The following is a 22,403-nucleotide window of genomic DNA, read 5'->3' as shown; positions in this document are numbered from 1 at the left end:
GATCCCAGAAGCATGGATAGGAATGCCACTTTGGGGTTATTAGGGACATCTGAACCTGTGAGTGTATCCCACCTGGATATCTTTTAAGGTGGCAGAAGGGCAGCTTTACCTTTATCGTAGTACTGAAGCTGGAGTACAGTTCAAAAATTGGGCAGTTTAATGGCATGTATGCTATGACGCAAAGAGTGTATATCTTCTGAGCAGGGTCCTCTCCTCCTCCGGTGTCATTTGCAACCCCTATTTATTTGTACAGCGCTGCGTAATATGTTGGCGCTATATAAATACTATTTAATAATTATTTAACATCACTGTCTGCATAGCCAGACTCCTTCCTACTGCTCCTGCTTACCTTAATAGGCTGTACTAATTTTCTCTTGGATACCATTTTTTACAAACACAATGAAGTGTCAGCAGTGTTCTCCGCAATGAGGCACACAGCTGACTCCACCCTGATCATTAAAAAAATTGGTTGTCCAGAATTTTCTGTCCTTAAAAAAAAAAACTAAAACTAGGCTGATAACCTTGCCATCACTTCTCTAGATTGCACCAGTGCATAGGGGAACTGAAAATGCAACCAATTATGTACAGGCAAAGAAAGTTCTATTTTCTGAGCTTGTTTGCAGTCATTCAATCAGCTAGTTTTATGTTTCTGTTAAATCTTCTCCACTCTCACACTTCTATTTCTGTTTCAGGCTGTTTTTTCTGCTTTTTTAGTATTCTCACACATTTCTCTATCACTTTGGCTTGTGCAAGCTTGTGCTTTGTTCATTCAAGCAAAGTGAAGCATAATTTGCAACCCTCACTAGCAGCATAGCTTTTCTTTGCCTCTCTATTCAGTAAGTTTGACCAACAAAGTGGAGGTGTAGAACATTTCTTAGTCCTAAGTACTCCAACTACTGCAACACCGGGCTTTATTTCCTTGTAGATGGAAAAGGATGGTGGAGTACTGAATCAAAAGTTTGAATAGATTGACATGTCTTCCAATATTATTTAGTGGAAGTAAACTCTAAACTAAATTTCATTGTTTCTAATGCACTGTGTATGATATAATAATATACCAAATTTTGTCCATAAATAACCTTTTTTCCCTTCTTTTTGATCTAGGTTGATGATGATGATCTCTTTCTGCCATTTCCCGTCTACATGGATTCCAGTGATGGCTGCTCGGCATTTCTCAGGCTGACTTTCTTGATAATGACAACGATAAGTGTTAAAACTGGGTACTCTGGATTCCTCCCACATTCCAAAAACATGCAGTTCGGTTAATTGGCTTCCCCCCTACTACACCTTACACTGTAATAATGACATATGACTATGGTAGGGACATTAGATTGTGAGCTCCTCTGTGGGACAGCCAGTGACATGACTATGGACTTTGTACAGTGCTGCATAATATGCCGGCGCTATATAAATACTGTATAATAATAACAAAAATGTGTTTTATCCATTAAAAGCCTAAATGGCAGCATAACAAACCAGGACAACCAAAGGGAAACATAGATATAGTGTTGTCACCCTATAACATGAAGTACCTAAATGTGGACTATCATAGTAGGATGAAATTTGCTTCTGGAAAAGTAGTGAAACACCAGGGATGTCCCAATCATCAAAGGACAGAATCAGGGGACAGGTATATAAACAAATAAAAAATAAAAGTCATTATCTGCATGATGATGGATCAGTGAATTGAAGACATAAAATAGTAATTTCAGACGTTAGCCTCCAAATTTTGCATTGTCTAATCTCATAGGTTACCTAATGACCACATGAAATGTCTATGATCAGTCCACCCATACAGACCCTGTAGACTAGTAATGGTTTCAGGCAAAATGGAGCCCTGAGTACAAATGAAGCAGGGTCCTAATACACAACATTCCAGCTCCATTCACCCCTGCTATTTTGTCAATTGGGGTTCTGGAGGAGAGGAGGGCCCTGGGCAATTGCCCAGTTTGTTCCACTCTAAACCCAACAATGACCATTCATTTGAACAACAGACTTGCAGGTCTTTTGTGCATTTACCATATTTTAGGTTTATTACTTACCTGTAAATTCCTTCCTTGAGAAGACATCAAACAGTCTGGATCTGCTGCTGGCTGCCGTTATCTTAGATTTGATGCCAGCAGAACTGTGACCTAACAAGTGATACTATAGTATTAAAGCAGCCATACACTGGTTGATATACATTTATGAGAGAAATCATTGCATCTACTGTAAATCTATTGAAACTCAGAGTATTCCGGATTCAATATTTGATTGATATATGTTTGTTGAAAATGAATGAAGATAGCCATACACTGGTCACTACCACTGTGCACCATTAAACAGCCAAATGGGATGCCATTTTGCTCTGCCTTCCCTTACTCAGACAGGCTTATTGCCATTTACAATAATACCAGAGCTCTGCCTAATATTATTGGGTATAGTGGGGAGTGCTTTGGGTAAAGAGGAAGTATACTGAAAAAAGCTGAAAACAAAACAATACACTTACCTTCAATCCTGCAGAGCAGTCAATCGGTCCGGAGGAGTCTTGCATTGGGTCCGGCGTCGTCTTGGCATCAGTCTTGAAGCTGGTGCGCCGCCATCTTCTCCTCTTCTTCCTGGTTCTTCTTCCAATGTCACGCAACCCAGGCGCGAGATCGGGTGAAGAAGGTTGGAAAAAAAACTTCCCAATCAAACTGCACATGCGTAAAATCTGCATTTTTTTCCCCTTTTCACGAAAAAGGCTCCTCCTACTCGTGGCCGAGATGCGCAGGCATGCGCAGAAGCTACACCCAAGAGCCTTCTGAGATGCCTGACATAGGTATCCTGGGAGGCTTTGCACTCCCATTCATTGTCGATCACCTAGGCAGTTGAGAATTAGGGGGCTGTGCTGCACCCTTTTTTATTATAAAAAAAAGGGTGTTGCACTTTAAAACAAACAATCAGAGGTTGTCTACCCTTTTATGTAAAGTGAAATTTCTGAGTTTAACCACCTGAGCGATAACCCCGACCTTGGTTCGAGTTTAAAATAATTACAATTATCGATAACCCCGAACTTTTCTCACTGTATGAAAATACAGTGAGAAAAGTTTAGGTTTTTAGATCACTTACCCGGTCCCGCTGCGATCATCTAGCGTCGTGTTCCAGCGTCATCCTCCAGCGTTGATCTCCAGCGTCGTCCTCCAGCGTCGGGTGTCCTCTCTGGGAAGAAGAAGCTTCTTCTCCCTTCGTAGCGTGTACGTCGGCGCGTACGATGACGTCGGCGCGTGTGCGGGAAATTCAAATTGAAACTCATTCAAACACATTTTGTATTGGATTGAATACAAACTCCTGTATCCAATCCAATACAAAATAATTCAAAATAAATACAAAGTATGTAATTGGTAAATTCAAACTCTCATTTTGTATTGGATTGGATACAGGAGTTTGTATTCAATCCAATACAAAATGAGAGTTTGAATTTTGTTCTCATTTTGTATTGGATTGAATACAAAGTCCTGTATCCAATCCAATACAAAATAATAGAAAATATATTTATGTGGTTTTGTCTATAGGTATGTGACGGACACTAGGGAGGGTTTTAGAAAAATATATTATTATACAGTATACCGAATTATCGCATTTTCAGTATTTTTCATTTATTTATGTATTCTTGTTTAAGCTGATTTTTTGTGTCTTTTATTGAATTTTATTAAAAGTATTTTTTTTTTTTTTACATGATTGTGTGTGATGATTGTCTACTAGAACCCTGTTCGGACATATTTCTGTAAGTTACAGGTCTACAATTAAAAAAAAAAAATTTAATGAAAAACAGTGTAACGCTTTTGGAACAGAAATCTAGACCTTAGTGTAACGCCCAGGTGGTTAAGTACGCTTTAACTTCTGGTTAAGAGTGCTCCCCCTACCTGTTGTAGCGGGCAGGGGCAAAATAATTGTCCTATGATTGGTCCGGTCAATGGATGTATTGTAGTTATGCCTGGTAACTGATATTAGGAAGATATAGATTGCTTACCTGGTGAAGCACCCATCAACCATCATACAGCTTACCCTTACCTTTCTCTCTCTTCTTTATGGTGCAGAGGAGCTAGGCCACCACAGTCAGTAATTCATCACTTAAAAAAAGCCATAAAAGAAAAGGTCTAAGACGTGCAAGGTAGGACGTGGCTGTGTTAAGAAAATAAATCTTTTAAAGTCAGAATTTTTATAAAGTTCAGAAGCACGTCAATAATTACATTGTTTATTTAAAAGACAAATGGTGCAATTGAATATTAGTAAATTTTTTATGTTATGTTTAAATTGGAGACAGGGTCTCTTTAATGTGACTCTGTTAATTAAAAAAAAAGCGGTGGAAAAAATATTATGCTCACCTCTCCGGTAACCCGCATTTCCTGGCTTTCCCGTGATAGGCTAGATCAAGGTAGGTTCAGACCTTCCCCGGGATCCGGCACGTCTTCCAGGCGCTGGCACCTTGTCAGCCTATCAGTGACTCGCATACAGCGCTGATTCCTAAATAACCGGCATCTGTACATATGACAGCTGGTGGCAGGGAGCTGTACTAGGACCACTTATTGACACCCCCACTCATTTCCTATGGGCATGCCATGGTGAGCAGCTACTTGTAGCGTCGCCCACCAAGGCAGCAATTCACTGGCATGAGGAAATGGTAATGGTGTGGTTACGACTTACAGCAAGGCTATGGTCAAACTGGCAATGTGCAGTTATTATTATTAAATAGGATTTACATAGCGCCAACATATTACGCAGCGCTGTACATTAAATAGGGGTTGTAAATGACAGACGAATACAGACAGTGACTCAGGAAGTTACCACTTCCTCATGCTAGTTTGGCCATAGCCTTACAGCCTCCATTGGGCTCTTTAGCACTTGACATATTGTCCACCCCGCTACACACTATGGTTCCATCCGCTGACCCCTATGTCGCTATAGGACACAACAGTGACATAGGGGCAGGGGTTGAACCATGGCATACGGCGGGGGATACCAACATTTTTGGAATTGTTAAATTCTGACAGACGCTGCATTGATGGAACAGAGATAACAGACATGGTGCAGCTCACTTGTTGCAGGCCTTTTAATGTTTCTTAAATGACAGTCACTTTATTTATACCATTACATTAAATAAATAATAAATGGTTAGACACAGGCCAGGGATAAGATTTACACTCCTCACACATGCTACTTGCTTCTTCTTCCAAGAATGACGACCATCTGCAGCAGCAGCTCAGTGACTGAATGCTGTCAGGTGTTTCACCAGAAGATGCCTCTACAAACATGGCTGCGAGAGTCGCCGCTGCCTGTCACGTGATACGAAATCCTTTCTCGCTTTTCCCTACGCCTATTGGCTCGCCGTACGGGAACTGTCCACAACCAGCATGGCGGCGACACTCTTCCTCATCGCCGATTGGAGGGCTGGGCCCTTCGTTGTTATCTGATTGGTTCCGTGCCCGGGCCGGCCAGGATGACTTCCGGTGGAGCGGAGGCATACGGCGCTGTCATTTAACGAGGAAGAGGCGGCTGGAAGAAACGAGGACGCCCCCCTTCCTCCTTCTCCTCCTGTGTTTTTTCACACGGAACCGGATGCAAAGAATCCCCCACGGGCAGTGGTGAAAGCTGACCTCTGACCTCCCTATAGGCATCTCCAGCAAGGGTGTGGCCCCCAGAGGCTGACAGGGTCCCCAAGGTGCACATGTGCCAATTAGCTGTTTAGGTTTTGAGCCTCTTCTGATTTCTCCCATCCATTCACTGCTAGTGATACATCCCCATAGATAATTATTGTCATCAGTGCGTGAATCTCCAAATTCACTTGTTTATTCATATGCTTTCTATAGATAAGACACCCCTCACCTAAATTGCATGCTGCCCTGCTCTCATTAATCCCTAATTGGGGAAAACAGTGGACCAATAATCCATTGCTTCCACCACTGACCACATTGTATTCCTTTATCTGATCTGTATTCCGCCCTGGTCACACATTCATCCTATACAGATCAGGGGTTACTAATCAATCCCGTGTGCCAATCTTTCCCCCAACCGATGCCCCATTCGGGCTGATGCAGGGACGCCCCCTCGGACGAGGGGTGCTGATGCCAATGTTTTATCAGTTTTTCTCTTTTATTCAGATGGGCTAGTCCTTAGCTTGCCATTGTCAGTGGCTGCCAGTACGATTTGTGCCATTTTATAGATTGCTGGTGGGCAGCCCAGGATAGGGGGGGTTCTGTTGCAGGGAACCTCGCAGGTGGTCTGACATGAGCGGCGGAGGTGACGGTGGCACCAAGTGACCCGGGGCGAGACGAAAAACCAAAACATGGTAAGTGGTGATTTTCATCATTCTGTATTTTAATGATGTGTGAGATAGGAACAAAATTGTAGTTGCTGCTTTTAAATAATCTTATATGAAAGACCCCTCAAGGTAAGAGCACAAACTTTTAAATGCCTAATTATTATTAATAAATGGGATTTTTATAGCGCCAACATATTATGCAGCGCTGTACATTAAGTAGGGGTTGCAAATGACAGACGAATACAGACAGTGACACAGGAAGAGGGGACTCTGTCCCGAAGAGCTTACAATCGAGGGGAAAGAATTAGCAATACTCAAACAAAGCCCCTATATGGGGGAGGGTTTAATTACTTCTGTGCTGCTCCAGCTCCTTCTCTCCACGCTACATACCCTTTTTATTATAGATACCAGCGAGAGGATTGGAAGGGAATACTTTAGATTGTCAGAGTCTGCAGGGGCTTTTAAAATCACATTTAAGATGGCAGCACCCAGCAGTAGTCTCTGAGCTTTAATTGGTAAATATCAAACAATAAAGACACGTATAGTCTTATGGGAAGTTTTATTGTGAAATTAGTCTGGCCACGTGATCACTAACCTAAAGTTACACTTCTAAGTTTGTATGATCAGGCCGGTCATTATTGCAGAAAGGGTCAGCACAGTGGTAACTGCAATGGCCTTTGCAGCGCTGGGTCTAGAGTTCGAATCTCAGCCAGGACAATATCTGCATGGAGTTTGCAGGTTCTCCCCGTGTTTGTTTGTTTTTTTTTTCCTAGGTACTCCGGTTTCCTCCCACATTCCAAAAACATGCAGTTAGGTTAATTGGCTTCCCCCCAAAATTGACCTTAGAATGTGATAATGACATGACTATGGTAGGGTCATTAGATTGTGAGCTCCTTTGAGGGACAGCTAGTAACATGACTATGGACTTGGTACAGATTTGCATAATATGTCAGCGCTATATAAATGCAGTCTAATAATAATAATAATAATAATAAAGAAATCGGTCATGTCCCTCCTGCAATAATCATGTGCTGGGGAAGAATGAACTCTCACACCCCTGCATGGGAGTTACATCACAATCCTTTCCAACGACAAAAGACTGAACGATGAATGAATGAACGCTGTACATACAGCACTATGGAGAGGGGAGGGGGCAGAACGACCAAGCGGCACCCCACTGTGCTCTCTTCCCTTTACTTGTATTACGATCATTCACGGATCCATCAGGACGGATCCATGACCAACGTTGGACGGCAGTTGTACACACACAGCAGATTCTCGTCCGATGTCACCCCTGAAACAATAATGGGATGAGAATCATCTGACGTGTGTACCTAGCCTTAGTCTTTGTACCCCTTTTTGCTGTATGGTAAAGAACCCTTGGGAGTTAGGCTGCGTACACACGTTCAATAATTGTCTTTCACAATCCTTTCCAATGACAAAAGACTGAACACGTGCTTTACATACAGCGCCATTCTCTATGGAGAGGGTAGAACGATGGAGCGGCACCCTGCAGAGCTATCTCCGCTGCACTTGTATTACGATCCATGAGGACAGATCCATGAACGACGTCGGACGAGGGCTGTACACTCGCCAAACTCTCATCTGATATCGGCCCTGAAACGATAATGGGATGAGAATCATCTGACGTGTTTACCCCTTCTGGGAAATATCGCCCTGTCTTTATACCAGTGAACAGAAAGTGATTGGAAATCTAAAACTAAACTGTTGTCCCTAAAACTTTTCAATGGGGATGCCAGGTCTGGCAGGAGTTTTAGGTTCTCGCCTTGTACAGACAGACGTCTTATGGTTGTTGCTGGAAACAATCTTTTGTGATCGTTTCAGATGAATGAACGAGCGCTGTACACAGAGCACAATTCTGTTCTATGTAGAAGGAGGGGAACAAGCAGTCGGCATTAAAATGCACAACAGTCATTCCTTATCGGGCGTTCATCAATTCATTGTGATGGATTGATGAAAGATGTCTGGGGATTGCTGTAGACATGTCAGATTTTCCCCCGAGACGAGCACAACTGTTCTCCATTACTTTTTCACAAGAAAAAAAGTTATATGGGGCTGTATGCACAGACAGGAAAGAAGGTGGCAAAGGATGTAAACAATTGAGGAGCTGTGCCCACATGTTGGTGTGTAAGGGGAGGGGGTAGGTTAGGTTAGATTAGGATGAGGGTAAAATGGCAATGGTGGTGGTGGGGTAATAAATGCACAATGTTGGAATCAATCTGCACAATACCAGATGCCATAGTGCTGCTATGGGCATTGAAAGAATAGATTTTTTTGTTGTTACATCTTTCACCGTAAATGATTCATGCAGGAAATGAGTGAATACTAAACTTGATCGTAAGAATGATTGATGTTTACATAGAATGGTGTAAGGTAGGTTTTCGGAGAAGGTGGCTGGTTTATTCATTAGATGAAAGTAACATCTCTAGAGCTTGGTGCACAAATTCATCATAGGCTTTCTATCCTGACTTCAGACCTTAAAGGAATTTAGGATTAGTACAGACAGCAATTGAACCCAGAATTTTTTTTAAGCCAGGTGGGAAGAAGCTGTAGGCAGGTGGCAGCACCATGTATTGTGATCCGACTCTTCAGTAACCAACCAAAAAGAGCCGGGTGGTTACTGAAAAGTGCCAGGTGGTGCACCCAACTAAAAGGGGCCGGGGGAGAATACTGGTAACCATTTTGGCAGGATTAGAAGAATGGCATCTTTGGACAGTGCAGCACATTTGCATCATAGCACATTGTATAATGTTATACTTGGCATGCTGGTTTTGAGCCTCTTTTACCCTTGCAAAATGAGGAACAACAGTCCTATCTTTCATTTACATAAATCCATCATCAATAAGCCCTCTCTCCCTTCTTTAAAGTGGAACTTTACCATAACAGTAAAAAAAATTGCAAGCATACAGGTTGTTTCATAAGGGATAGGTGATGTTCCTTCTGCCAAATAAAACAAACCTAACTGCCTGTTTGGAATTTTTACCTATGCACTCCTTTTCTCTTTATGTCGCCAGCTCCTGCATCTACTCTCCGCCCCTTTCAGGTTCAGGATTTGATTGGCCATGCTGGAATGATGTAATTCTTGTGAATGCTTTCAGAAGTTTCCTCATTCCCAGCTGGGTATTTTAGGATCGTACACTGAGCTGCACATGTGCTCCGTGTATTTATAGAAAAATATGCAAACAGGCAATTAGGTTTAATATGTACATCACCTGTCTCTTCTGTAATAGCCAACCTGTCTGCTTACAGTTTTACAGTATAGTTCCAGCTTAAATCTGTTATCTTCCAATAAGTAAAGGATCTATAATTGCCTGTAATTTGTGCCAGAACCTAAAGGATGCAGAGATATTCCTCATGTCTGTGGGTACCTTTACATACTAGAGGTCTCCTTTGCAGCAAAATACTTTTTTCATAGGATTTAGGAAAACTGTGTCTATAGTTTTATGTAATGCATTTTTTTTTTTTGAGAAAACCCCTAGACCAGCATTCATGTTCCAATTGTCCAATGTTTTTGTGTGCAGGCGTCAGAAGAGGCCTCGCTGAGAGCCCTGGAGAGTCTGATGACAGAATTCTTTCACACAAGCACCTCCAATGAACGGAAAAGAGAAATCGGTAAGAAAGTCGGGTTGGAAGGAAGCAATAGCAGCTGTCATGCTATACAATTTCAGATTTTTCTTGCTATGTAAAAATAATTACAGTCCGTATTCCAAGGTAAGGACAAAACTGACAGCTGTGCTTAATCTCAGAGTTCTTTTGAAAATTCGAATAACTTGTCCCTTGCTTCTAGTAACCCTGCAGGGCCTGATTATTAAAGGTAGAATTTAGATTGGTTAGCTGCTTGCTGTTATTAGGCATGCATGACCTCCTGAGGCCTAATACGTGGACACGGCAGGAATTCTGTATTTCTTGTGGCCGTGTGTTGGGTGTACTTGCACATGGTACTCTGTGTCTGCTGTGCTAGGTGATGGAATGCCTGCTGGTGTTTCTCAAAAACCCATTTAGTCTTTGAAATGTGGACATAGCCCCAGGGCAGGGTGTAAAGGAAGAGCAGGCCTAGTCAGGCGGAGCTTTTAATATATCCACACTGCAGATTTTCGGGTGGTCTGCCATAGAATATGGCATCCTGGGCATTTATATCTTCAGCCCTGTCCTATGTTTTTTGCTGTATGGTAAATAGAACCCTTGGGGAATTAGGCTTTGTACACACGTTAAATAATTGTCAATGGAAAGGATTTTTCACGATCCTTTTGATCAACAAAAGACTAAATGTACGCTATATATACATCGCCGTTCTGCTCTGTGGAGAGGGGAGAACAACAGAGCGGCACCGCAAGGCGCTCTCTCCCCTTCACTTGTATTATGATCCACCAGGACCGAACTATGTCGGACAAGCGCTGTACACACACCAGATTCACCAGGCAATTAACGGAGGAGAATCATCTGTCGTGTGTACATAGCCTAATTTGGACTTTGTTTGCTTAACCCCAATTCTTTATGTTATTAATAATAATATTAATAAAAAACAGTATTTATATATCGCCAACATATTACGCAGTCCTGTACATTCTATAGGCATACAAACAATGAAATAGTAGGAGAAGACCCTGCTCAGAAGAGCTTACAATCTAAGAGGAAGCGTACTATATTAAAAAATTAAAAAAATATTGGGCTTATACAGTTTAGACGTGTGTAAACTTTTTTCATAGTAAAGCCCACTGTGTCTTCTGAAGCTGAAAGACTGTGGTAAGAAATCTTTTGGACTTTTATATAGAAAATATGTAAATTAAAAAAACAATGGGGAAAAATAAAAATTGCATATGGCATCATGTTTCTGAAACATATGAAATTCTTTTCTTTGCAGAGGCTCTGCTTAATAATTTTGCTCAGCAGCTTGGAGCCTGGAGGTTCTGCTTCTACTTCCTGTCCAGCTCACACAATGACTACGTGCTGATGTACAGCCTGAGTGTCTTTGAGGTAAGACTTTGGAATAATAAAGTGGAACTATGTATGTATGGCTGTTTCATTTTAGCCTTGTTGAATGGTAACTGTTATATGGATTATTTTATCAGGGCTGGACTAATCCTGGTACATGGGTCATGTCATGTGCTAATATTTTGGCTTCCATCATTTTGAGCCGAGAGCTCCACTCACAGGCCTTTTAACATAGGTTCATGTCAGGTGAAGTGTGTAACCCGACCAGCAAGGACATCTGTTATTGGTCCCGTGCAGAAAAAACGAATGGTGCCTGGTTCCTCATCTCACTGCTGGCATCAACCTAACAAAACCTTAAAATTTGGAACACAAGAACCGCATGTCCCAGACATTGATACTTACAGCAGTAAATCTTCCCACGGGGTTGGTAGCACACGCTTCAAGGATAACTTTTGCTCTTAAAACGACTTTGACAGTCTTTCAGGCGGCCATTTTTAGCAGGATTAGCAAACTAATATCTGTGGGGTGTTAGCAGACCTTGCCAACTGAGGATCGTCAGGGTGGGGGGGATCACACATTTGGACATACTCAAAACTTACCTGCAGATTGGGAATGCCTTCTCACATTTAGGATGGTAAAACTTAATGTTGTAGCTTGCCATGCCATCAGCCCCATGTTTAATACCTCATGTCTTATACCGATCCTGATATTTCCCATAAAGCTACATAGCTGCCTGTCAATCATTTGAGCCAAGCCCACACATTCTATGGAGAGTTCATACTCTAATGGATCTTGTACAAGAACCATAGTTCAGAAGATTTCAACAAGACCTTGTGCAATTCAATTGTTGATTGCAGATGAATATAGCGGGAAAGCAAGCTACAACACTACATGCAGTTAAACATTAAAGCAACAGTTTTCTTTGGTAGTATTTACAGAATACAAAGATAAACTTATTCGTTTGTTATCTGGGTCATGCAGAATTTGATCAATAAAATGTGGCTGGGCATTCCTTCTGAGGAGAAGATGGAGATCCGTAGCTCCTTGCCCAAACTTCTGTTGAGCCAACACAAGACTCTTCCAGGCTTCATCTGCAACAAGCTGTGCAAGGTCATAGTGGACATGGGTAGACAGGACTGGCCAATGTTCTACCATGACTTCTTTACCAACATCTTACAGGTGAGACAAAACCCGCTTTACTTTCACTGTGATCCACATTCTTACACCCCTGTCTGTTCAGCTGCCTTTCATCTGCAGTCTAAAATTTACTGTGCTGTATTATGATTTAGCTGCTGTCATCCTAAATAGTGCAAGACTGCAATAAATATACTTCTCATGTGCTTTAGCAACACCACCACTATCTAGATAAAGCAAAATCTCTGGGAAATCATGTGCACTGCTACTAACCTGACCATGCTGGTTTTATGACCTACATACTGGTTCAGTTTGCTTAGCAGCAATGGTATTACTCATGTTTAAAGTTCCACTTACATATCACACAGGTGCTGTACATGCAATAATACCACCACTTTCTATAATATTCTAGCTGATCCAGACCCCCAGAACAACTCCGCTTGGACTCATTATGTTAAAGACTGCGTCTGAAGAGTTGGCCTGTCCCCGGGAGGATCTTAGTGTGGCCAGGAAGGAGGAACTTCGCAAACTGCTGCTGGATCAAGTGCCAACAGTGCTGGGGCTACTAACAGGTAAGCCTACTAATATTTGCATGGGTTCATAGTGCTTTCACCTCTGGTATATGTGATTCTGCTAATAGAAGAACTCAAGTTTTGTACTACATTTAAGAGTTTCCTTTCTGGGGCTTCTATGTGAACATGCCTGGTGTAAAGTTGTAGTTACTGAACCCAGGTGCTCAGTATTTCCAGAGTCATTGCTCTAACCACAGTGGGATAGAGTGCTGGCATACCCTCTGAAGTGCAGGCTTGTCTGTATATGATATGATATTTCATGGCATTGAGGGATTTATAATAAAAGCAGGGAGCTCTGACCTGCCCTTCTATAAGGCGTGTTTCTCTGTATAGGTCAGCAAGATCTAGCATATAGCATTATTCAAAACCTGGAGAAGGAAGGAGATGTGACATTTAACCTTGCTGTGTCAATGAGCAAGTTACACATAGGGTTAAAGATTATCTGGAGAAAAAGGAAGATGATGTATGCCATGTATGTTTCTTCTCTTTAAGTTACAGGGGCTGTTGCATTTAGCATTGAGAGCTACCTGGTGAAGGACAGAGCTCTGGCAAGTCCTATTTCTCTATGTAGGACACATACATTGACATTGAGTATTGCATTGAGGAATGCCTGGATTAAAAAGGGAAATATGACATGGTGTACACACGTCTCTATATAAGACAGTCATAATGCGTACCATGGAGGAATGCCTTGAGAAGTAGAGAAATATAGCATCTTCCTCTGCTGTACAGACTTATCAAAGCTTATAGTGGCCATTTCTTCAAAAGCACTTAACAGGTTCAAAACTTCTAAAACCCTACCATAGATAAAGCTGGGGCTTTGAAATACCTGTAAATATAGTTTGTCAGCCAGTGCAGTTTAAAGAAGCAACAGGTTTTCCTAAGTCTGCATCTAACCTGTGGATCATATTATCCTTGCAGACATCGCCTTATTCAGGGTTTCAGGCCTCAAATGACAGACTCTGTAGGCTTGAATTAATTTATTTTTTTGTCTTTTATGTAGTTTAGTTTTATTACTGTAAATTTTATTTGAATTATTCATGCTAATTTTTTATTCACAGGAGTGCTGGAGAGTATCTGGGATAAGCACAGTGTTACTGCAGCCACACCTCCACCTTCCCCCACCGCTTCAGATGCAGGTACATATGGATTCAGTGTTTATTTTAGTGTTTTTTAATGCATGTGACCAGAATGTTACACACTTCAGCTTTATTAACAGTTTTCCAGCACCATCAGGCAGGCAGGCAGGCAGGAGGTATTATTGCATATAGGACATTGCCTGCTCATTTCTGCAATATTGACTAACCTAATCAAGCAATTTTAAAGGGGAACTTTAATTCTGTTTGAAGTGGAACACACACATATAACACTATAATTGATCATTCGATGCAACTACAGTGTTATCCCCAGCCTCTTTTATCTGGGCGCACCACCCAGCACTTTCCAGTAATCACCCGGCTGTTTTTGGGTGGTTACTAATGAGTTGAGTCACAATACATGGGCTGCCACTCACCTACAGCTCATTCCCACCCAGCTTAAAAAAATTCTGGGTTGAACACTGGACTATAATGATCAAATTGAATTAAAATCACATGCCAGGATGATCAGTTGTGGTGGAATATTATAGAATGCAGTTGATTGCTAGATACGAAACAATACTGTGTGCGTTGCATTTTTCAATATTTTAATCAGAACTAGACACTTATTTCTAATTCTTTCACAAATCGCTAAATATAAGTTCTGCGTTTAGCAGTTAGGCGGAAGTCTGATAAAATTCATGTTGTGTTTTCTTTGTGTGATATGTAATTGCTTCCACGCTGCTTTACATTCACTTTTTTATTTTTTTATTTTACTATACTTTTCTGTATAGACTCTCTTCCGGCCTGTGACATTTCCCCTTGAGATCATTAATGTCTATGTGCGTTTGCTTATTTCCTTCCTGTTCACAGAAGTGTCTGTGGTACCTTGTGTAATGGTGGCCTGATCTTTTTAAGCAATGGAACAGTAGTTCTACACACAAAAAAAAAACTGTTCTCCAGGAATTTAAAAAAGAAAACTGCTTAATGAGTTTTGTGTTGCTCCCTTCACCTGCTAAATCTAAAAAGATGTTTGCAGGGAGTTGTACCTGTATAGTTGGTGTCTACATATCATTTCACACCATTGCAGCAAATTGTACTGTAAGCAATATAATGGCAACTGATATAGTTTAAACATCTTGATTCCAACATAGCACAATTATTGTAGGCCTGCTTACAATTCCAATTACAAAAGGAAGTTTGATTGGGATTTTAAAGTACAGAGCTGATAACATTTCTGGTGCATGAAAGCAAAAGGTAGGCAATTTGTTGCAAGTTAATAAAATAGGAGGCAACTGGCAAAAGTGTAAGTCATACGCAAAATAAAAAAAGCTTATGGCTTATGCTGAAATAAGTCTAGATATGTGTTCACTGAAAATAAACTATGCCTACTTCCTATGTCCTAATATATTACCTGGTATGTATTCCTATGGAGAATGTGCTTTCTAGGAACATCAGGTAAAACTAGACAAAAGAGGTAAGGTGTAGCCCCTGTGCAGTTGAATACCCAGTTACATTTTGAGTTTAAACCAGCCTTTTATTATTACACAGTATTTATATAGTGCTGACATTACGCAGCGCTTTACAAAGTCCATAGTTGTTACACTAACTGTCCCTCAAAGGGGCTCTCAATAGAATGTCCCTACCATAGTCATATGTCTTCATTCGTCTAAGGTCAATTTTGTGGTGGGGGAAGCCAATTAACCTAACTGCATGTCTTTGGAATATGGGAGGAAACTGTAGTAACATGGGGAGAACCTGCAAACTCCATGCAGATAGTGTCCCGGCCGAGATTCGAATCTTGGATCCAGCACTGCAAAGGCCAGAGTGCTAACCACTGAGCCACCTTGCTGCCTGTAATACATTGAAGTGAATCAGTACAAAAAGTGCCATGCCTGTGGTTTGCGTCTTTATAAAGCAGCCATAGTTTGAGTTAAAAAGCCTTGTCAGAAATAAACCCTTGCTTTTGGGAAGTAGTGGTCTCTCTGCAGATGTCCCACGCCCTGTGTGACATATAGGTCTGCAAACTCCCGTACAGCAGGCGTTATGTATAGCCTTTTGCATAGAGACCACTGCTTACATACACCGCGAAAGGGACTTTCACGACTGTGTTTGCATTTTGAAGTGCACTATGCCAGCATTTTTAATTCATAGATATTCTTAGATTTACCCCCCTTACAAAAAAAGCACGTGGTAAAATACAAATGAGTAATTTATCTTTGTGCCATTGTTTTATCAGAACTGCCCTTGTTTTTGTTGTTAAAATTGCATCACTTGTTACAGGAAAAACAAGAATTGCATTTACCTTGATACAGGAAAAACATTGTATAAAATGGAAAAAAAAAACACTACAGTATGTGAAAGGCTGCAAGCTCTGAGTGAGTTAGATGGGTCAGCATTAGTGCCCGGTGTGCGTTAATGGTTTGTGCCTTGCTGCAAGCATCCTCAGGATGGTGGCATGATAATGAAATGCGCAGAGACTCCATGCAGCTTTATAGAACTGGATTTAAGGTCAAGGGTAGACCCTGACAAAGCTTGGAATGCTTAGAGCTAAATAATCCTTATCATGCTAATGAGGGATGTTGAAGGGAACACATTTTGGGAACTCCAATTTTTTTAATTTTAGTGAGAGTAGCATAAACAATCTTTAATGTTCCTTTTTTTGCTGTTTATTATGTTTTTTTGCAGCGAGGTAGGATTCAATCGTTTTGCTGCAGTCTGTGATTCTTAGGGGGATCTCTCTTCTTGCACAGTCTATGCCAGCTTCCTGGTCCCTTTGGGAATTTACACACCAGGCGCCTCAGCCTCACAACCCCCTTCAGCCTAAATTGCGTCCCCCAGCTCTCATGTTAATATGACATTATCAGCAGATTTGTACAGTTCCAAAGGAAAGGTTCTAAAGTGCAGCTGCCCCTTTACTAGGACACTGAAATTTGTATCTGTTCCCTTTCTGGCTGACAATAAGGGAGAATTTGGATGTGGACTGTAGCAGGATACACTTAGTAGCTGCCCTTGCAGAGGGATGCATTGACGATTCTGCTACATGTTAGAGACTCCTTGAAGCAAAACAGAGTGTCGGGTCACATTAGTAGCTTCAGGGACATAAACCTCTGTAAAGGGTGCCAATTCTGGGTAAGACACTTCTTATGCATAATAATATGAGGGAGGCATCTGTGGTAGTGTTGCTGCTTAATTCTGTCCATGTCTTTTAACAAATTAGTGCTAAGAAATAAAGAAAATCTCCTGAAGGGGTCTCTTTTGCAGATTACCCAGGAATTTTTAAACTTGCCTTTTTTAAGCATGTGATGCTGCATAATGAACTACATTGGAATAGTAATGGGTAAGTAAATACCATGATATGAATGTTTTGACTCCCTGTGCTGTTGTGTTATCATAGTACTGTATTGTGGATTGTAGAATTCACAATACATGCCTCGAGTATTTCTATGACTGGCTCAATGCAATGCTCAGGTGAACATAAGGACATGCAGTGATAACCATAAGGGCATGGTCAGAGAAAAAAAAAAATCTGGGGCGGATGATAGGTAAGTAATTTGTTTCCCTAAAGGGAAAGTTGTCTTCAGGAAAATTTTCTATTTAAAGCAAAGATGCCTCTATTAAAGTAGACTTGTTGCTTTACATTTGCATGGCCCTAAAATGGACTTTAGGTTCTTTGCTGAGAATGGGGAAGAATTAGTAAAAGGAGAGGATAGTGCCCTGTTCTCCCCAGACCCTTTTAGCCGGGTGCACCTCCAGGCAATTTTCAGTAACCACCCGGCTGTCTTTGGGTGATTACTGATAAGTTAGGTCACAATACTCGGGCCACCCGCCTACGCTGTGATCATGTATTCAGATTTGTTGTGTCCCCCATTAGAAAGAGTGCAGCAAGTCATGCCCTGAGAGTGCATAAGGCAGGTATGTAGGGAATTCACAAACACCGATCATAATGTTTGAGAATGCAGAACTGAAGCTCATCAAGAAGTGTTTTTTTGCTTGGAAAATGGGTGGGTTCCTAGGTTTTGTGACCGTTTAACATGTTTTATTGTGGCTCTCAGTTTTCTCCTCCTTATTTCTGTTCCTTTTCTCTTCTCTTGTAGATGACCTCCTCAGTAACCTCGTACACACCCCTGCCTTGGCAAAGCAACTGAGCCAACCTCCGCCAAGTCTGGAGGCAGAAAGTGAACGTATCTGTGCCCTGGCCCTGGAGTGCCTCTCTCACCTCTTCAGCTGGATCCCCCTTTCTGCCAGCATAACCCCTTCTCTCCTCACCACCATTTTTCACTTTGCCCGTCTGGGTTGTGATACCGGATCTAGAAAGACTCCTACCACCAATTCTGCCACTCTGAATGGCGGGAGCAGCAGCCCTTCTCTTCCTTTGACATTGCCCAGCTCACAGACTGACCGTGACCGTCTTGGGGTGTTGGCCATGTCTTGTATTAATGAACTCATGTGCAAGAACTGTGTTCCCCTGGAGTTCCAGGAATACCTGTTAAGAGTGTGCCAGCAGACTTTCATTCTCCTGCAGAGGATCACACGGGAGACAAATGCTCACAGTGTGCGTAGCCGCCTGGAGGAGCTAGATGAGAGGTAAGCTGCAGATTAATAGATGAATACTTGAAGGAGCTCCAAGCAACACACAATATTCTAAAGCCATCTGATGTACAAGCAGGAAAAACAAATCTTCACAGTTCTCAGATTAGTAATAGGGATTGACACCTGTCCTATTTCTATGGTATTAGATGAAGAACTAGCCATCTACAACACTTCTTTTTCAGTAGCAGGGGTTGTGTGCTGACATTCTTCAAGCATAAAGCTCCTGGCAAAAACCCTCCGGCCCACCTCACACTAATCCTTCCTGTAAACACACACGCACACGTAGTCCTCATAGGGGGTCAATGGCCTCAGTGATACATTTTAACAGTCTTCTCCGTGGCTGCAAATCCCCCCCAGAATTGGCGTCAATAAAATAACTCCCAGTAGTGGTGTCTGTGATCCCAATAACTCCCACACATTGGTGTCGGTTGACTCCATAAATACCCTCCAGCTTTGGCGACTTTAGCTTTGTAATAACCTTGCATTGATGTCAGACTGTAATAACCCCTTCAGCAGTTCTGACAGTGGCAGTATTACAACCAGAGGCAGTGCGTTTAAACACCATCATGATCATTGTTGGCACACATCCATATAGCAGACTCTGGCTCCTGGTGGTGCATCTTTGGGTGCTGTTGTAAAGGGGACAATGGCAACTAAAACACTTTTTAGGTATTCTAAATCGTTAAGTGCACATTTAATTGTTATCCTGTACTTTTTGCAGCTGACACTTGAATTTGCTCTGCTTACTCCCCGCCCTGGTCACAAGCAAGGGAAAAAGCCCCTTCCTGCATCTACAGTGTAATGGGAGATGACCATCTAAACCATCCCCAGCCCCTTCCACCCATTAAAATAGCATTAACTTGAAAAAACGGAGCGGCAGAGAAAGTTTAAGTATCGATATTGGATGCCATGAGTTTTCAAGTAAACATGCCTTTTCCTAAGTTGTTGTAGGTTCAGATTTAAAAAATTATTTTGAGGTTTAGGTGGTTAATTATCCTCTATTGGCTGTCCTTCCAGCTATGCAAAAAGGCACAAGAGCGTTAATGGGTTAAAATAACTCCTTTTTTTTTATCAGAAACCATTTCCAAGGTCAGAGTTCTTCATGTACTTAGAGATATTTTGGACACTTGGGATCCGGCAGCCTCATAATGCAGTGAAGTTTGTTTCTCTAGCCCCCAGACCTGGAGTAATTGCCTCCCTTGGGCATTCTTTCTGCAAATTTTCAAATCAAAGTATGTGTGGTGTTTAAGTGGTTGTTTGCCATGACAAAAATGTTCATCTTGAAATTGTGATAGTACAAATATGATGTTTTCCTCAACGTTAAATATAGAAAGAGGAGAAATGGGTAAGGGTTTTTATCAAGGCCAGGTCCAGTGGCTCAATACTGTTGTGTAAGGGACTTGGCAAGCTTCAGAAAAGGACCCTCTGGCATGGTAATATGGGGCTGCCATTTCTTCCCCTTCACCTGAAAAATACTTGTTGTGATGTTCCTGCTGCAGTGTTCTAACCTAAGTTTAGTCCTACTTTGTAATCTGAATGCTTGCTTTGAGTCCTTGACTTGTTTACCATCAGAAACAACCACGTAACAAATATTCTTCAGTTCAGCACTTGTAGACTTCATAGCTTTCTTATTGTATGTTACCCATATACAAGAATTCGGATTCTTTAAGACATTACCTCTGCAGGCTGCACATTCCCAACAGGCTCGATTTAGTGTTCTTTCTTGCAATGTGGGTCTGTTTGTGTCAAGACATCTCATCTTAACTTGCTAAGCAAAAAATGCAATCAATGTGTTTTACCTATATTATTCAGCATGTAGATTTTTTTTTTCAATTGGTGGTAGCCTGCTGTGAATGGGGGGGGGGGGCACTGCCAATCTCAATGCGCATGGGGGGGGGGGGGGGTGCAAATCACACTGCGCATGGGCATTTGTTTCCCCATAGCAGGAAAAATCCCTTTCTGTGCACTATGCTTAATCTGAGCAAGTTGGAGCTCACACTGGTTACTTCTGTTTGTTTCCATTGTAAATTTGGGCACCAAGACTGCATACACACGTGCAATAATTGTCGTTGGAAACAAACGATCTACGAATGATCGTTCGATAATTGTTAACAAAAAAGTGCACAGCAACGAAGAATCTTGCTGGAAACGAACAGCAGTTCTGGCGAAACTGATTAGGCGACGTTCGTAATCCATTGTGTGTACAGTCGTTCAGTGATTGTGGATTGTTCTGTGATACACTTTCTCCTGTACATGTCACTTCCTGCATCCTTTGAACGATCGTTCAAACAAACATTCCTACTGTGTACATTATTAGTGGGTTATATTTGAACGATCGTGTCATTAAAGCATGTACAGAATTGTGCACAATACAATCGTTCAGAATATTCGGGAAGAATCATGGATCGTTCGTTTTCAAACGCTAATTATTGCACGTGTGTACCTAGCCTAAGAGAAGGTAAGTATAGACATTGTGGTTTGGGATAGCAGTTAGGTGAACCTATAGCTTTGCTCTGCACAGGTAAATTTACCAAATATTGATTTTGAACCATGTTACTATTAAATTAAAATTGAGTAGAAGCCTTTAGTTGCCCTTCTAGTATTTTGCTCTTTTGATTCTGACCGTGAAATAATTATTTCCTTTTTGCATGCCTGTGAAAAAAATTACATACAAAACATTTGATCTTCTTTTTTTTTTTTTTTTTTTTTCTGTATCTGTGTGTATATTTAATGAATATTATACTGACCAGTGTCTCGTCCATCTGATTCCAGTTACATTGAAAAGTTTACAGATTTCCTACGGCTTTTTGTCAGCGTCCACCTGCGAAGGATAGAGTCTAATGCTCAGTTTCCAGTTGTGGAGTTCCTGGCACTACTGTTCAAATATACCTTTCACCAGGTAATCTCTTCTCACTCTTAACATCAGCCCTGCTTTATGTTATGTATTGAGTATTTACTGATGATTATGGTGTGTGTGTGTATGTGTGTATGTGTGTGTATGTGTATATATATATATATATATATATATATATATATATATATATATCTGTATCTCAGAGAACAAGAACATCAGTCAGGTTTAATTACTTTGGTGAAATTTTCCTTCTCTTGCTCTCCTGATGATTACGTGGAAAGTGAAGAGAGAGTCAGAAAGCCCTAACCTTAATTACCCCCTTTTAGGAGGCTCTAACCTTTTCCTCTTTTAATTGAAAACTTACCATATTCACCTCATCTCAGTGGAAAGCTTTTACTTGTTTTTTTTGGAAAATATTTTGGTACATTTGGGCTATAAAACAATCGTATCCATGTTTAGGTTCAGATTTTTTTTTTTATTTGAGATTTTCAGGACATGATTTTGCAGCAGTGTTGTAAAATGTTTATTTATTTATTTTGTGTGTGTGTGTGTGTGTGAAGAGTTCTATATATCCCCCATGTAGCAATAGTTTGTCTTAACATCAGATGTAGTCTATAGATATTGATCTGTATTGATTCTGCTTGTCTCCACAGCCCACTCATGAAGGTTACCTCTCCTGTCTCGATATCTGGGCTCTCTTTCTGGACTATCTGACCAATAAAATACGGAACCGGTTAGAAGACAGAGAGGGCATCATAAACAGGTGAGTGTATAATAGTAATAATGTGAGATTGTGTATATGTAAATTTATACTTAAAGTGGATCTAAAGTTCTGCTTTTAGGTTTGTGTGATCAGGCAGGCCATTACTGGGAAAAAAAGGACACTCAACGTTTCTTCTGCAATAATGCGACTTGCCTGCCTGAATAGTCCACAATTCTGG

General features: G+C 41.2%; 1 protein-coding gene across 1 annotated transcript in view; it reads left to right on the top strand.

Annotated features, from left to right (window-relative positions):
* Positions 1 to 5,345: 5,345 nt before the first annotated feature.
* XPO6 (exportin 6) overlaps positions 5,346 to 22,403 on the top strand; it is a gene marked incomplete in the record, with an annotated part of 29,218 nt that continues 12,160 nt past the window's right edge. The window contains 9 exon segments of the mRNA XM_072417595.1: positions 5,346 to 6,307; positions 9,823 to 9,913; positions 11,163 to 11,275; positions 12,215 to 12,412; positions 12,780 to 12,939; positions 14,001 to 14,078; positions 18,113 to 18,602; positions 21,381 to 21,507; positions 22,116 to 22,225. Of these exon segments, the coding sequence (XP_072273696.1) occupies positions 6,305 to 6,307; positions 9,823 to 9,913; positions 11,163 to 11,275; positions 12,215 to 12,412; positions 12,780 to 12,939; positions 14,001 to 14,078; positions 18,113 to 18,602; positions 21,381 to 21,507; positions 22,116 to 22,225 (1,370 nt within the window).

This window comes from Pyxicephalus adspersus, chromosome 7 (assembly GCF_032062135.1).
Source record: "Pyxicephalus adspersus chromosome 7, UCB_Pads_2.0, whole genome shotgun sequence".
In the NCBI taxonomy this organism is placed as follows: Eukaryota; Metazoa; Chordata; class Amphibia; order Anura; family Pyxicephalidae; genus Pyxicephalus; species Pyxicephalus adspersus.
This window is presented reverse-complemented; position numbering and strand designations above follow the sequence as displayed.